The 17789-nt window shown below is 36.0% G+C and overlaps 1 protein-coding gene across 1 annotated transcript; it reads left to right on the forward strand.

Annotated features, from left to right (window-relative positions):
- Positions 1-48: 48 nt before the first annotated feature.
- LOC117344794 (mitochondrial division protein 1-like) lies at positions 49-16252 on the forward strand. The gene is made up of 9 exons (XM_033907620.1): positions 49-207; positions 1871-2193; positions 2559-2758; positions 5228-5354; positions 6408-6529; positions 7339-7461; positions 8745-8831; positions 15843-15931; positions 16124-16252. The coding sequence occupies exons 1-9, from the start codon at positions 91-93 to the stop codon at positions 16250-16252; spliced, it is 1317 nt and encodes a 438-aa protein (XP_033763511.1). The 5' UTR covers positions 49-90.
- Positions 16253-17789: the final 1537 nt, after the last annotated feature.

Here is a 17789-nt window from a genome sequence, read left to right on the forward strand (position 1 = left end):
ACGCCCTCTTGTGGGGATTCCCTGTACTTCCTGTAGATTTCGGAACAATTGACATTAGCAAATCCAGAAAAGTTCCGAAAAACAGCAGCAATGGCTGCAGCCAGAACATCAGCGGCATTAGAAATAAGAAAGTTGAGAAAGAAACTTCGGCAAATAGAAAATTTGGAGAGAATCGACCGGGAATTGACAGATGACGAGTATTATAAAGTATAGAAATATTGTCAAAGAAATTTAAACCTTCATTTTTGTCGGCACAATAATTCTTTCTTTAGGCTAGACGTGTCGTCCTCTAATTTATCAATAAAATCTGAACATGTGAGGAAAGATAATGTATCTCTTACTCTGCTTACTCATCCTCTCAACACTTTACCACATTTATTATAATCGTTCCTTTAATAAAAAGAAACCTTACATACTATGTTATAGTAATTAACTCGGGTAGATATTCATTTTGAAATGAGTGAAATTTTAAACCACGATTTTTGTGTTCAGCTGTGAGAAAGTGAAAGTACATACAGTTATATTCTGTATGTACACCAAGTCTATGGCAAGCACGGTGGAAAAAGTAACTATTTATGGATATCCATAATTCATTCATGAAAATCAATATTTCAAAATGTCCATTATTAATTCTAATATTCATACATATTTATTTGATATCCATAATTTATTTATTGATATTACCAAGAGATTTACAGATATTCAAAAATGAATTAAGGATATCCGTTAATCAATTTTAACAACCATTAATGAATTATGGATATCCATAAATCAGCATCCTCTAGTTGAATTGACCACCATCATATGCATGTACATGAGGAGTTTTGAAACACTGTGGGTGAAATATATGATTAACTTTTAAACTGAAAATGTGTCCTTACTCAACAGATATTCATTGATATTGACAGTGACTAATATATCGTGTATAAGTTTGTTTCTGACAGGCGCATTATAAATATCTATAAATCAGTGACACCTATCAGATAGATACGTTTGGCGTGAAATGACAGTTGTTACAAAATGAACTGAACACGTACATGTAGGCAAGTCTGCACACATGTGCTTTTGGGTAACTTCACGTATGAGCAAGTACATGAAATCATACCTGATAATTGGGCAATTCGTGGTACAATTAAGTGTTATTGTGAATGTTAATTTACAGAATCTGTAAACCAAGTTTACATTTTAAATGACCCTTGCTGTTTTAAAAGGACGTTAAACAAAAATTAAAAAAACAAACAAAAACGAAGCAGAACAGAAGATGTTTACTCTCCTGGAACATCTGGTCTGTTTCTCCTTGTACTTTATTTTTCATATTTATTTTTCTTTCGTATTTTGACATCTTTTTATAGATTTTGGATTAGAATAATATATTTGGTTACAGTGAATTTATTTACTGTAGTACATGTTTAAAACCTTCAATTATTTTCAATCACAAAATAAAATCTTCAGATTAAAGATAATTTAATTGTTAGGTTCCCGAGTGCATCCTTCTGATTTACTGTCAGTGCTTTCCTGTTTATACATGTATGTATTTGGGTCCAAATTTAAATTTTAAAACTCATTCCTGATCATGTATGTTGGTTTTTTTGCCAATGAAGTCACAAAAATTTCCTAAATCTTCAAATCTGTTATTTTGCATGAAGAGACACAAAGTCTAGCAACCTGTAGCCCCATTTTATCACTATTCCCATTTTGCTGCACACTAACTTCTCTATTTGCACCAGGTGGCAATTTATCATAGTGACCAGGATAATCACTGGAGTTTATTTCCAGATGAACAAAATGTATTATTTTCAAACCACATGTTAATTAATTATTAATTAATTAATGCAAATTATGATTAGGAATTAATGGCTTATCTTTTTAGATTGACAAAAAGGATAAAATCAGAGAAAGTCTGCTGAGATTGTTAGCTACGCAAAATGAGGATGAGTCTGAAGACAGCATCACGGCATCTACAAGGTCAGAGTTCAGTGGTCAAGGTCACAATACAAGCTCCATAGCAACAGATGATTTCTCCGCCTCCTATTCTGAAGCAGATATTGGTAATGTTGAGGTGACGGTTATTGAACATGAAGATGAGGACAATTTTGAACAAATTGATGTTGAAGAGATTGAAGAGCAAGTTGAAAATATCGGTAAAAATGGAGGTGACATGGTAACAGTTGAGTCTAAAGACACAAGCTTAAGGTAACATATTAGACAGGAAGCTTACATGTATTACACATCTATATTATGGTGGAAAATATTAATCAAGAAAATGTTGGGAAAAGTTATTAGTGAACATCTTTTTGAATCATTTTAATCGATAATCAACAGATTTCAATTTTCCGATTATTGATTCTGAATGTGAGACTGATTCCCATCCCTAGTGTCTAATCGATTGAGAAAAAGCTAATTCACCCAAAAACCAGTACAATTTGTATGACTTTAACATTGGATTTCTATAAACCATTAATCCTAACATGAACTTTTTTATAACTTATGTAACATAAATGTACATATATATATCTTATTGATCCCTGGCTTATTGTTATAAATGTTTTCAATTTTAGGTCAACTGAAATTTCAACCTCTCCAAAATCTGTATCAGGCACCAGCGATTCCCAAACAAAGGTCAAATCTGTATCAGGCACCAGCGATTCCCAAACAAAGGTCAAATCTGTATCAAGTATCAGTGAATCCCCTACAAAGGCAAAATCTAGTGGTTCACCTTCTAAAAAGAAGTCCAAGAAAAATGACCAAAATGACAAAGGTATGAGATTAATATTTTCTGCCATTATTATTTAAAGGTTGGCCAGCTGGTTACTATAGTAACAAAACAAATGTTGCTTAATATCTATTTTTAGCTACAGTGCAAGGATCACCATTTATGTACTATTTCCTTATGTGATATGAAGTCAGGCTTGTTTAATAAAATGTCTGTTGTTACTACTCTAGTTCTCATTTAGGATCTAGCTAGATTTTTATGGTGAGTTTCTTTGATGATCGCGTGATCCGAAGCAAAAGACGCTTATTCTGTTGGAACACCTGGTCTTATTTTCCTTATACTTTTTCAGGAGTCTCTAGATCTATTTATATTCTTATTTATAGTTTTTCCTTATCTAAATGATTTAGAGTTTGAATTGTGGTTTTGTTATTATGTACTTTCACTTTTTAAGTTTCACTGTTGGGTATGACAAGGGAGATAATCCTTATCAGTCTGATATCAAATGCAAAATATTAACATTTACACTGATGTTGATGTTGTGGTATTACATTATAAAAATGAGAAACTATAAAAGATAGGAGAAGCAAATCTCCTATTGTTTCAAATGATGGTAATCTTCTTGGCTGGATACCTTACAGTATATAATAGTGGTTGGCCAGTGGTTGAAAAAAATCGAAAATTAGTCGCTGGGAGGGGGGAGGGGGGGGGGGGGGGGGGGGGGGGGGGGTGGGGGTGGGGGAGAGACCCCATTACAGATGACAATTTTGGAAAACAATTAATCAGAGAAGAGAATAGGAATAATAAGACCTGTGATAAATGTACTTGAGATGTACAGAAATTTTCTCCAAAAGGGCAATTCTGTTCTGAATTTTTAAAAAAACCGATTATACCGTAAATATTCGCGTATAGTGCGCACTTTTTTTCCAAAATTGACAAGTGAAAAAGACCACTGCGCACTATACGCAAGTACAAGCCTTTTCCCAGTCAGAATGATCGAATGTGATTTGACAGATTTGTGATCGTTTCCTTTCACAGCAGGATTGATTTAATACTTATATATATATATTACATATATAAAGCATTTAGAAAGTAATAGTTAACAAATAATCAAAGAAATGAATAGTTATTTTGATGTTTAATTCCTTGAAATTGTGTATTTATCAGCAATTACGTGGATTTATCTAAGTCGATCGTGAGCCACACGTTCCGTACACATACGATCTCACTTGAGCATGCTCCCGTATTCAGGTCCAAAACGATGTATAACATCTCAATTAACATCAAACAAAACTTGAAATGATATAGCAGTACTTAGTTATTTCATACTTCTAAATTAATCATCTTATAAATCCAGAGTGCCGCCAGAAACTGATAACGTTCAACTTGTTTATTTACGGAAGCTGTAACAGCACGCATGCGCAATTAGGCAAGGGTAACACTAATACCTTGATCTCATGCGGCAGTCACTGACCAACTGGCCATATAAAATACGATCGGACTGTGAAAACTACCGGGGTACTCTTATTTATTGTCTGCACTGTAGATTTATCCATTACACATGTTAATTCATTGACATAAAAGTAGTGACCAGCACGACGACAGCAGACTTGTTTCCGTACTGTATACAAAATGGCGGCCTGTGTTACATTACGTAGCAGTCAGCTTACTAGATCTAGTCAATCTTGTTATAATTGAGCTTAATTAGCTTTGTATGTTCGTGGACAGACAACACAAGAGATCATACCTGCGTGAAAATCACAAGGTAATTGAGGGTAGGATTAATTATTTTGTTTGTACAACAGCGTAGATGGGACCGCTACAATTTGCAAGCTGACTAGGCCTGTCGCGGTATAATGTAAACAACCTGTCAATCCAATGTGTCAAATCTGACCGGTGATTCCAATTAAATGTGGTAAATAAGCTTTCATAAGTTACAAATTCCTATCATCTTATGCTTTAGAATTCATCTAGATTTCTACCGCTCAGTTGAATATTGAAAAAAAATTTTTTTTTTTTTTTTTTTTTGAAAATGAACCTCAAAAACGTACCTGCGCACTATACGCGAGTGCGCACTATACCCGAATATTTACGGTAATCAATAATCTATCCATTTTATGTTTCCACTTATCGATCCTGAAAGTGAAATGGATTTCCATCACAAGGTTACAATACAGATTCTTCCCATGAACTTAATAAATTATTTGGAAATAAAGATTTTTAGCATCCAAAAATAATTATCCTTTTTATTGTGATCTAGATGCATTTGAAAAGTTTGGACTACAGGTGGCTGTCATCAGGACCACAATGATTTATTAAAATTTAGTTTTGATCATATCCTGATGACGGCTCTCTAGACGTCGATGACGTCTAGACCACAATAAAGATGATAATTAAGTGCTCACTCTTGGATGTTGAGAAACCTTTATTTCCAAATGTTATACCAAAATTAGTCATTTATCATTATAGTACTTTCAGTACTTTGATTAGTATTTGGGCTCTATTTGTATACTTCAGATTGTGCCAAGCTGAAGGCTGTTGTCCAGAAGTGGCGCCAGTGTAGATTTGGTGTTGTGGAAATGGAGGGTCACAGCGACCTAATTACAGATGTTTGTGCAGACGGAAAATTTCTTGTTTCTGCCAGGTATCATTGAAGCGATTTTTAGGTTTTGGATGGCAGATTGTAACTATTGAGCCTGATTCTGAATTTGTTAATTGCATGAATAATCAAGGTTTGAGCTCACCGCCGAGAGAATATTTTTAACTCCAAAATTGTCTAATTTGTTTTGATCCGTAATTTCCAATTTTACTCTCGAAATGGTTAGATGTCAAAGGATAATTGATAACTGTTTAATCTTTGACATTTCTTAAATGAATGAAATCAATATTATATGTAATTATAAAGAAATCACCAATTTAGATTTCTATTTATAGAGGTTCGTGTCATTAGGATCTGATTAAAAGACATATTGATTTATGACAATATGCTGACACAATACATATATATCTGAATAAGGCCTGAATGTATCTGACAATAAGCCTAGGCCTGTACATATCTGACACTAAACCTAGGCCTGTATGTATCTGACAATAAGCCTAGGTCTGTATGTATCCGACAATAAACCTTGGTCTGTATGTATCTGACAATAAACCTAGACCTGTATGTATCTGACAATAAACCTAGACCTGTATGTATCTGACAATAAACCTAGGCCTGTATGTATCTGACAATAAGCCTAGGTCTGTATGTATCTGACAATAAACCTAGACCTGTATGTATCTGACAATAAACCTAGACCTGTATGTATCTGACAATAAACCTAGGCCTGTATGTATCTGACAATAAGCCTAGGTCTGTATGTATCTGACAATAAGCCCAGGCCTGTATGTATCTGACAATAAACCTAGGCCTGTATGTATCTGACAATAAACCTAGACCTGTATGTATCTGACAATAAACCTAGACCTGTATGTATCTGACAATAAGTCTAGGTCTGTATGTATCTGACAATAAACCTTGACCTGTATGTATCTGACAATAAGTCTAGGTCTGTATGTATCTGACAATAAACCTAGGCCTGTATGTATCTGACAATAAGTCTAGGCCTGTATGTATCTGACAATAAGCCAATTAGCACTGTAAATTTAAAATAATTATTTTGGGTTATATATTTATAATTTTTGTTGATTGTTATAGCCGTGACACAACATTGAAGCTGTGGGACCTTGATAGCCTGACAGAGATCCACAGTTATGGAGGTCATACGGGAACGGTTACCTCGGTTATCATTCTCAGCAGGGACGATTCCCTCAAAGTCTGTACGTACAGGTTTTAGGCTATCTCATTCTATCTCATTTTGTTCAATATTTTTTTCATTTTGTGATGTGTATAAAATTTAAAGGTACATATTGTGAATATCATCATAGTGCATGTCTGCCGTTTTTTCCTACCCCATGCGAGATAGAGTTATCGATCTATCCGTAGCATCCTCAGGATCAACCTTGGAAGTCTGTGAGAAGGGATTTCTATCATTGATACTGATAGCTACTACAACACAAATCATGCATTTACTTTTAAATGTTGAAAATTGTTTGTTGCATTTTTTTTCGTAATTACATTTTGACTCTTCATTCAGTATTTACATAGGTATGATAACAATTTTCCTGTGTTTGTGGATATATTCTGTAAAATGTACTTAATTTGACATAATAAAATTTTGGTTCAAAACCAATTAAAACAGATTATTACATAGAAACAAATGTAGATAAACTACAATAACTGCAATCAGAATTTAGTGAAATGCTTCCAGCGAGAAAACCGCTAAAATGAAATTACCGCTAAAATAAAATTACTGCTAAAATAAAATTACTGCTAAAATAAAATTACCACTTTAATGAAATTTAACCCCTTGAATAACATTACCGCTAAATAAAATTACTGCTAAAATATTATTACCGCTAAAATATGTACAGTAACTTCCTTGATTGGTTCTATTTTAACAGTATACTAAATGTTAATTATATCATTATACTCCTATATACTGTGAAAACATCATCCCAATAGCACCTTATTATATAACAATTTATATGCTTCTAACTTTAAGTAATGAATGGTGTTCTCTCCCCAGGTGAATCTATAGACGTCGACGTAGGAGAGAGGATTGTCATCAGTAGTTCTCTAGACTGTTCATTTAAAGTATGGTCTACGGGACTCGACGTTATCATACCGCCATGTACAGTGATCAGGGGAGGTAACTATTCATATATTAATTGTTATTATATTAATTCTGAGTGCTTCAAGTTTAACATCTGTTTAAATAGGAGAGGGGGAGTATTTCTGTATACTTATTACCAGGGGGATAATCTGATGTAAGAAATTGTTTTATTTATCTCCTAATTTGTCCATGGGGCAAACACGTCCACTTTGAACTATTAAAGTACGAGGTCGGCTTATTGCAGGATATTGAAATTAAAGTTTTTTGTTTCTGCCAATTTCAAATCAATACAATATTTTATTTTAATATTTGTAATATCACATTTGTCATCATATTTGACTGTTGTACATTTGAGAACCTATCACCTGTTGCAGTTGAAATGGTGATAGGTAATGTTGAAGATTGCAAATTTATTTTAAGTTGATCACGTATATAGCACATATTCAAAGAAAAAGAACCAAAAATGCTCATATTGATCTCTCTCTCATACATGAGCATATTTTGACTAATGGACTGTACACTAAGACAATGGCATAACTTCATCTTTTGATGACCTCAAAAAGGTGTTATTACACAATGTATGACTTGGTATACTGCATGTCAGAACATCAGGATTAATGTGGAAATCAATGTTACCAGTGAGTTGTTTTGAGTTGTATTACTATTATAATTCCCGGTGTGCTATACGATACTTGTCAAATCCAAATTAACTTGTAACGGATAACGGAGAATCAGGGTTCGGTTCCGGAGAGGGAGCATAGGAAACGGCTATCGCATCCAAGGAAGGCAGCAGGCGCGCAAATTACCCACTCCTGGCACGGGGAGGTAGTGACGAAAAATAACAATACGGGACTCTTTCGAGGCCCCGTAATTGGAATGAGTACACTTTAAACCCTTTAACGAGTATCCATTGGAGGGCAAGTCTGGTGCCAGCAGCCGCGGTAATTCCAGCTCCAATAGCGTATATTAAACTTGTTGCAGTTATAAAGCTCATAGTTGGATCTCAGATCCAGGCTTGTGGTCTACTCCTTGGTGGCTACTGATTTGTAGAGTTTTCCTGGTGTGTATCAAGTGTGAAAATTGCTGTCAGTACAATGGAAAATGAGCAAAAGTCGGGGAGGGGACTATCTCCGAATATAAGACCATAATTAACGTTATAAGAGAGAACATTTCGGCGGCCATCTTGGATTATAATATGGAATAGGATAGCTCAATCTACACTAAAATACCACTAAAATAAGATCACCATTACAAATATGTATGTTTTCAGTAATTTTAAAATTGTAGCAGGCAAATGACTTAAAAACTTTCTGTTGTAGGTCAATCATTGCGGTCAGTTTACACCTACAATCCTGTAACTAAGGTAGCCTTCCATTCATCGGCCGGAGCTGTTATCACAGGATCAGGTAAGTACAACCTAACTAGGGTAGCCTTCCATTCATCGGTCAGAGCTGTTATCACAGGATCAGGTAAGTACGACCTAACTAAGGTTGCTTTCCATTCATCGGCCGGAGCTGTTATCACAGGATCAGGTAAGTACAACCTAACTAGCTAGGGTAGCTTTCCATTCATCGGCCGGAGCTGTTATCACAGGATCAGGTAAATACGACCTATCTAGGGTAGCCTTCCATTTAGCGGCCAGAGCTGTTATCACAGGATCAGGTAAGTATGACCTAACTAGGGTGCCTTCCATTCATCGGCCGGTACAACCTATTATAACTAGCTAGGGTAGCTTTCAATTCATCGGTCGGAGCTGTTATCACAGGATCAGGTAAATACGACCTAACTAAGGTGCCTTCCATTCACACAAATACAAATCTTCGTAATATCTCGGGACAAGTTACAGTTTCAGAGTTGTTGTCAGTCAAGGTCAAGGTCATCATTACTTTTTTTAGGAAATCATTATCAGCGCTCTAGCAGCTTAATTCCTTGAGGGGTTTTGATTTAAGCTTCGTACAATTACAAAAGCCACCTGTATGTTGCCAATACCTGTCAATAAAGGCCACCTGTATGTTAATGATACCTGTCAATTAAGGCCACCTGTTTGTTACCAATACCTGTCAATTAAGGCCACCTGTATGTTACCAATACCTGTCAATTAAGGCCACATGTATGTTACCAATACCTGTCAATTAAGGCCACCTGCATGTTGCCAATACCTGTCAATTAAGGCCACCTGCATGTTACAAATACCTGTCAATTAAGGCCACATGTATGATACCAATACCTGTCAATTAAGGTCACCAGTATGTTACCAAAACCTGTCAATTAAGGTTACCTGTATGTTACCAAAACCTGTCAATTAAGGTTACCTGTATGTTACAAATACCTGTCCATTTAGGTCACCTGTATGATACCAATACCTGTCAATTAAGGTTACCTGTATGTTACAAATACCTGTCAATTAAGGTCACCTGTATGATACCAATACTTGTCCATTAAGGTCACCGGTATTTTACCAATACCTGTCAATTAAGACCACCTGTATGTTACCAAAACCTGTCAATTAATGCCGCCTGTATGATACCAATACCTGTCAATTAAGACTACCTGTATGTTACCAATATCTGTCAATTAAGGCCACATGTATGTTACCAAAACCTGTCAATTAAGGCCACCTGTATGCTACCAATACCTGTCAGTTAAGGTCACCTGTATGTTACTGATACCTGTCAATTAAGGCCACTTGTATGTTACCAATATCTGTCAATTAAGGCCACATGTATGTTACCAATACCTGTCGATTAAGGTTACCTGTATGTTACCAATACCTGTCCATTAAGGTCACCTGTATGCTACCAATACCTGTCAATTAAGGTCACCTGTATGATACCAATACCTGTCAATTAAGGTCACCAGTATGTTACCAAAACCTGTCAATTAAGGTTACCTGTATGTTACCAATACCTGTCAATTAAGGTCACCTGTATGATACCAATACCTGTCCATTAAGGTCACCTGTATGATACCAATACCTGTCAATTAAGGCCACCTGTATGTTACCAATACCTGTCAATTAAGGCCACCTGTATGATACCAATACCTGTCAATTAAGGTCACCTGTATGATACCAATACCTGTCCATTAAGGTCACCTGTATGATACCAATACCTGTCCATTAAGGTCACCTGTATGATACCAATACCTGTCAATTAAGGCCATCTGTATGTTACCAATACCTGTCAATTAAGGCCACCTGTATGATACCAATACCTGTCCATTAAGGTCACCTGTATGATACCAATACCTGTCAATTAAGGCCACCTGTATGTTATCAATGCCTGTCAGTTAAGGACACCTATATGTTACCAATACCTGTCAATTAAGGTCACCTGTATGTTACCAATACCTGTGAGTTAAGACCACCTGTATGTTACCAATACCTGTCAATTAAGACCACATGTATGTTACCATTACCTGTCAATTAAGACCACATGTATGTTACCATTACCTGTCAATTAAGGCCACAGGTATGTTACCATTACCTGTCAATTAAGACCACATGTATGTTACCAATACCTGTCAATTAAGGCCACCTGTATGTTACCAATACCTGTCAATTAAGGCCATCTGTATGTTACCAATACCTGTCAATTAAGGTCACCTGTATGTTACCAATACCTGTCAATTAAGGTCACCTGTATGTTACCAAAACCTGTTAATTAAGGCCACCTGTATGTTGCCAATACCTGTTAATTAAGGCCACCTGTATGTTACCAATACCTGTCAATTAAGGCCACCTGTATGTTACCAATACCTGTCAATTAAGGCCACTTGTATGTTGCCAATACCTGTCAGTTCAGGCCACCTGTATGTTACCAAAACCTGTCAGTTAAGGTCACCTGTATGTTACCAATACCTGTCCATTAAGGTCACCTGTATGTTACCAATACCTGTCCATTAACGCCACCTGTATGTTACCAATACCTATCAATTAAGGCCACCTGTATGTAACCCACCTGTATGTTACCAAAACCTGTCAATTAAGGCCACCTGTATGTTACCAATACCTGTCAATTAAGGTTACCAGTATGTTACCAAAACCTGTCAAGTAAGGCCACATGTATGTTACCAATACCTGTCAATTAAGGTTACCTGTATGTTACCAAAACCTGTCAATTAAGGCCACCTGTATGTTACAAAAACCTGTCAATTAAGGTCACCTGTATGATACCAATACTTGTCCATTAAGGTCACCGGTATTTTACCAATACCTGTCAATTAAGACCACCTGTATGTTACCAAAACCTGTCAATTAATGCCGCCTGTATGATACCAATACCTGTCAATTAAGACTACCTGTATGTTACCAATATCTGTCAATTAAGGCCACATGTATGTTACCAAAACCTGTCAATTAAGGCCACCTGTATGCTACCAATACCTGTCAGTTAAGGTCACCTGTATGTTACTGATACCTGTCAATTAAGGCCACTTGTATGTTACCAATATCTGTCAATTAAGGCCACATGTATGTTACCAAAACCTGTCAATTAAGGCCACCTGTATGCTACCAATACCTGTCAGTTAAGGTCACCTGTATGTTACTGATACCTGTCAATTAAGGCCACTTGTATGTTACCAATATCTGTCAATTAAGGCCACATGTATGTTACCAAAACCTGTCAATTAAGGCCACCTGTATGCTACCAATACCTGTCAGTTAAGGTCACCTGTATGTTACTGATACCTGTCAATTAAGGCCACTTGTATGTTACCAATATCTGTCAATTAAGGCCACATGTATGTTACCAATACCTGTCGATTAAGGTTACCTGTATGTTACCAATACCTGTCCATTAAGGTCACCTGTATGCTACCAATACCTGTCAATTAAGGTCACCTGTATGATACCAATACCTGTCAATTAAGGTCACCAGTATGTTACCAAAACCTGTCAATTAAGGTTACCTGTATGTTACCAATACCTGTCAATTAAGGTCACCTGTATGATACCAATACCTGTCCATTAAGGTCACCTGTATGATACCAATACCTGTCAATTAAGGCCATCTGTATGTTACCAATACCTGTCAATTAAGGCCACCTGTATGATACCAATACCTGTCAATTAAGGTCACCTGTATGATACCAATACCTGTCCATTAAGGTCACCTGTATGATACCAATACCTGTCCATTAAGGTCACCTGTATGATACCAATACCTGTCAATTAAGGCCATCTGTATGTTACCAATACCTGTCAATTAAGGCCACCTGTATGATACCAATACCTGTCCATTAAGGTCACCTGTATGATACCAATACCTGTCAATTAAGGCCACCTGTATGTTATCAATGCCTGTCAGTTAAGGACACCTATATGTTACCAATACCTGTCAATTAAGGTCACCTGTATGTTACCAATACCTGTGAGTTAAGACCACCTGTATGTTACCAATACCTGTCAATTAAGACCACATGTATGTTACCATTACCTGTCAATTAAGACCACATGTATGTTACCATTACCTGTCAATTAAGGCCACAGGTATGTTACCATTACCTGTCAATTAAGACCACATGTATGTTACCAATACCTGTCAATTAAGACCACCTTTATGTTACCATTACCTGTCAGTTAAGGCCACCTGTATGTTACCAATACCTGTCAATTAAGGTCACCTGTATGTTACCAATACCTGTCAATTAAGACCACATGTATGTTACCAATACCTGTCAATTAAGGCCACCTGTATGTTACCAAAACCTGTCAATTAAGACCACATGTATGTTACCAAAACCTGTCAATTAAGGCCACATGTATGTTACCAATACCTGTCAATTAAGGCCACCTGTATGTTACCAATACCTGTCAATTAAGGCTACCTGTATGTTACCAATACCTGTCAATTAAGGTCACCAGTATGTTACCAAAACCTGTCCATTAAGGCCACCTGTATGTTACCAAAACCTGTCAATTAAGGCCACATGTATGTTACCAATACCTGTCAATTAAGGCCACCTGTATGTTACCAAAACCTGTCAATTAAGGCCACATGTATGTTACCAATACCTGTCAATTAAGGCCACCTGTATGTTACCAAAACCTGTCCATTAAGGTCACCTGTATGTTACCAATACCTGTCAATTAAGGCTACCTGTATATTAATGATACCTGTCAATTAATGCCACCTGTATGTTACCAATACCTGCCAATTAAGGCCATCTGTATGTTACCAATACCTGTCAATTAAGGCCACATGTATGTTACCAAACCTGTCAGTTAAGGTCACCTGTATGTTACCAATATCTGTAAATTAAGGCCACCTGTATATTACCAATACCTGTCAATTAAGGACACCTGTATGTTACTGATACCTGTCAGTTAAGGTCACCTGTATGTTACCAATACCTGTCAATTAAGGCTACCTGTATGTAATCAAAACCTGCCAATTAAGACCACCTGTATGTAATCAAAACCTGCCAATTAAGGCCACCTGTATGATACCAATACCTGTCAATTAAGGTCACCAGTATGTTACCAAAACCTGTAAATTAAGGCCACCTGTATATTACCAATACCTGTCAATTAAGGACACCTGTATGTTACTGATACCTGTCAGTTAAGGTCACCTGTATGTTACCAATACCTGTCAATTAAGGCTACCTGTATGTAATCAAAACCTGCCAATTAAGACCACCTGTATGTAATCAAAACCTGCCAATTAAGGCCACCTGTATGATACCAATACCTGTCAATTAAGGTCACCAGTATGTTACCAAAACCTGTCAATTAAGGCAACCTGTATATTACCAAAACCTGTCAAGTAAGGCCATGTGTATGTTACCAATACCTGTCAATTAAGGCCACCAGTATGTTACCAAAACCTGTCAATTAAGGCCACCTGTATTTTACAATACCTGTCGGTTAAGGCCACCTGTATGTTACCAATACCTGTCAATTAAGACCACATGTATGTTACCAATACCTGTCAATTAAGGCCACCTGTATATTACCAAAACCTGTCAGTTAAGGTCACCTGTATGTTACCATTACCTGTCAATTAAGACCACATGTATGTTACCAATACCTGTCAATTAAGGCCACCTGTATGTTACCAATACCTGTCAATTAAGGCCACCTGTATGTTACCAATACCTGTCAAGAAAGGCCACCTGTATGTAACCAATACCTGTCAATTAAGGCCACTTGTATGTTGCCAATACCTGTCAGTTCAGGCCACCTGTATGTTACCAAAACCTGTCAGTTAAGGTCACCTGTATGTTACAATACCTGTCAATTAAGGCCACCTGTATGTTACCAATACCTGTCAATTAATGCCACCTGTATGTTACCAATACCTGCCAATTAAGGCCATCTGTATGTTACCAATACCTGTCAATTAAGACCACATGTATGTTACCAAACCTGTCAATTAAGCCACCTGTATGTTACCAATACCTGTCAATTAAGGCCACCTGTATGTAATCAATACCTGTCAATTAAGGCCACTTGTATGTTATCAATACCTGTCAATTAAGACCACATGTATGTTACCAATACCTGTCAATTAAGGCCACCTGTATGTTACCAATACCTGTCAATTAAGGTCACCTGTATGTTACCAATACCTGTCAATTAAGGTCACCTGTATGTTACCAATACCTGTCAATTAAGGCCACCTGTATGTTACCAATACCTGTCAATTAAGGTCACCTGTATGATACCAATACCTGTCAATTAAGGCCACCTGTATGTTACCAATACCTGTCAATTAAGGCCACCTGTATGTTATCCAATACCTGTCTATTAAGGCCACCTGTATGTTACCAATACCTGTCAATTAAGGTCACCTGTATGTTGCCAATACCTGTCAATTAAGGCTACCTGTATGTTACCAATACCTGTTAATTAAGACCACCTGTATGTTACCAATACCTGTCAATTAAGGCCACCTGTATGTTACCAATACCTGTCAATTAAGGTCACCTGTATGTTGCCAATACCTGTCAATTAAGGCTACCTGTATGTTACCAATACCTGTCAATTAAGACCACCTGTATGTTACCAATACCTGTCAATTAAGACCACATGTATGTTACCAATACCTATCAATTAAGGTCACCTGTATGTTACCAAATACCTGTCAATTAAGACCACATGTATGTTACCAAATACCTGTCAGTTAAGACCACCTGTATGTTACCAATACCTGTCAATTAAGACCACATGTATGTTACCAATACCTGTCAATTAAGGCCACCTGTATATTACCAAAACCTGTCAGTTAAGGTCACCTGTATGTTACCAATACCTGTCAATTAAGGCCACCTGTATATTACCCATACCTGTCAATTAAGACCTCCTGTTTCAATTCACAACTTAGAATATTGTCAATGTGTTGTGATTATTAATACATTTTTTTTATATATATAATCTTTACACTGATCATTTTGTATGCATACCATTATAGATGGCGGGAAAGTGGAACTGTGGAATGCAAAAAATGGTGAAAATATGGAGAGTAGCAGACAGTTTGATTCTGCAGTCACTGGACTTAAGGTGAGTCTTAGGTTTGTCTGCTTTTATTGGTAAAAAAAATCTTATCAAACTTCACAGATTAATATAACTGATTGTTAAATTACCTTGATTTTTTTTATGCTTTTGTTATTAACAAACAATTTTTTTTTTACTTATATGATTTGACCATCACATACATGAAGGAGATAATTTCATGATGAATTATATGCCTAGCTATGGCTGAGAGCAGAGAAGGAAACTTTGTATGTGATGGGTGAACTCAAATTTTCTGCAGGCTATCCCCTGCGAAAGCGAGTTCATCATATCATGAACCTGTATACATGCACCAACAGAAAGCCTTAAGGATCGTAAATTTTAATGTAGCATTAAAAAAAAATCTAGAAGACAGGTTGTCTGTGTGTGGTATATATATACATTGAATTTGTTTACTTATTAGTCACAGTGAGACTTAATGTCTGGTGAAAGTTGTTTACGATCAAAACATTCTGACTTTGATAGATGTGAGTAAAATCTGCAGATATCTCTGCAAATCGCTACAGTGTATAGTAGCTTTGAGTTTCAACTGAATCATAAGCTAAAATTTAAAATGATTTGGAATGGATTAAATTGATAACTTTTGTTTGTGTGAAGCTGATATCTGTTAGCAATCCCGGTAATTAACAATTAACACATAGACATTGTTTTACGTTCAATTTCAAATTAATAAAATTATTTGGTATCTATGAAAACCTCACATGAGTTTACCTACAAAAAAGCAATTTTCAGCCCACAAGCAATGTTTTACATAAGTATGAATGAAACCCCACTCCATTATTATATTACCTACAAAAAGCAATTTCCAACCCATGAGCAAGAAATATAAGTAAAAAATAAATATAAATTTTAATGTTGAATGTTAAGAATTCGGGGTAGATAGTTTTATCCAAGTGATATATTTTTTTTAAGAAAACAATTTCGGTTCTATTCCAAAGAATAACTGATTATGAAATTTCTTAATTGATTCAAGTCTATTTTCATTTTTTTTTTCATTTCTGTATAATATTCATGGCAGACTATAGTTAAAATACTTATTTATTCCTTATTGGAGTTCTAGTTGAACTGTTGAAATTTGAAACTTTAATCGACTTTATCCTGTGATAAGCCCAGATTAATTCTTTTAATGAAAGACTCTTGATTGTTTGCTCTACATAAAGGTAATTAATTGAAAAACAAAAGTTATTTTTTCGTTCAATTTTCACACGGAAATTTTTCCCTGTACATGTTTTTATAAATCACACCCCAGGGTTGCCCGACTTCTCATGTCCTCGGTGGGAGACTCACGATATCAAAAACTTTTCCCCACAAAGACCAGAGTTGAAGTTTCACTTGACGTGAGACAAAATCTCATGATATCAAAAACGTTTTCCCTCCATATCTTGTCAAGCCATTACTATGTACCAGTTTACATGACATCAATGCAGTGCCTACTATTGTCAATCATGTCTTGTCTTTTTCAATCAGAACACTAGGGCTGTGGTTTGTTCATGTATAAACAGCAGGTACATTGTATGAAGGCACTCCTTTTGTATTTTTGTAAGTGCATGTATTAGGTCAAATACGGTATCCTGAAAAGCTGGCTAACTAAATGTCAGTTGATGAAAATGCCATATCTTATATATTGAGGTTATACAGCGAGTGGTTGATGGATATGGAATTTATTTCACTCGAGTTGTTTTTTTAAAGTTACAAAAGACACGAGCTTTAGCGAGTGTCTTTTGTGACTTAAAAAAAAATTTTACAAGTGTGAAATAAATTCCATATAAAAAATCACGAGTCGTGCAGCCATCTTTGATTGACATTCATGATGTATGCATTTTGGACGTACTGTACAAGAAGGATA

This window comes from Pecten maximus, chromosome 16 (genome assembly GCF_902652985.1).
Source record: "Pecten maximus chromosome 16, xPecMax1.1, whole genome shotgun sequence".
Lineage (NCBI taxonomy): Eukaryota > Metazoa > Mollusca > Bivalvia > Pectinida > Pectinidae > Pecten > Pecten maximus.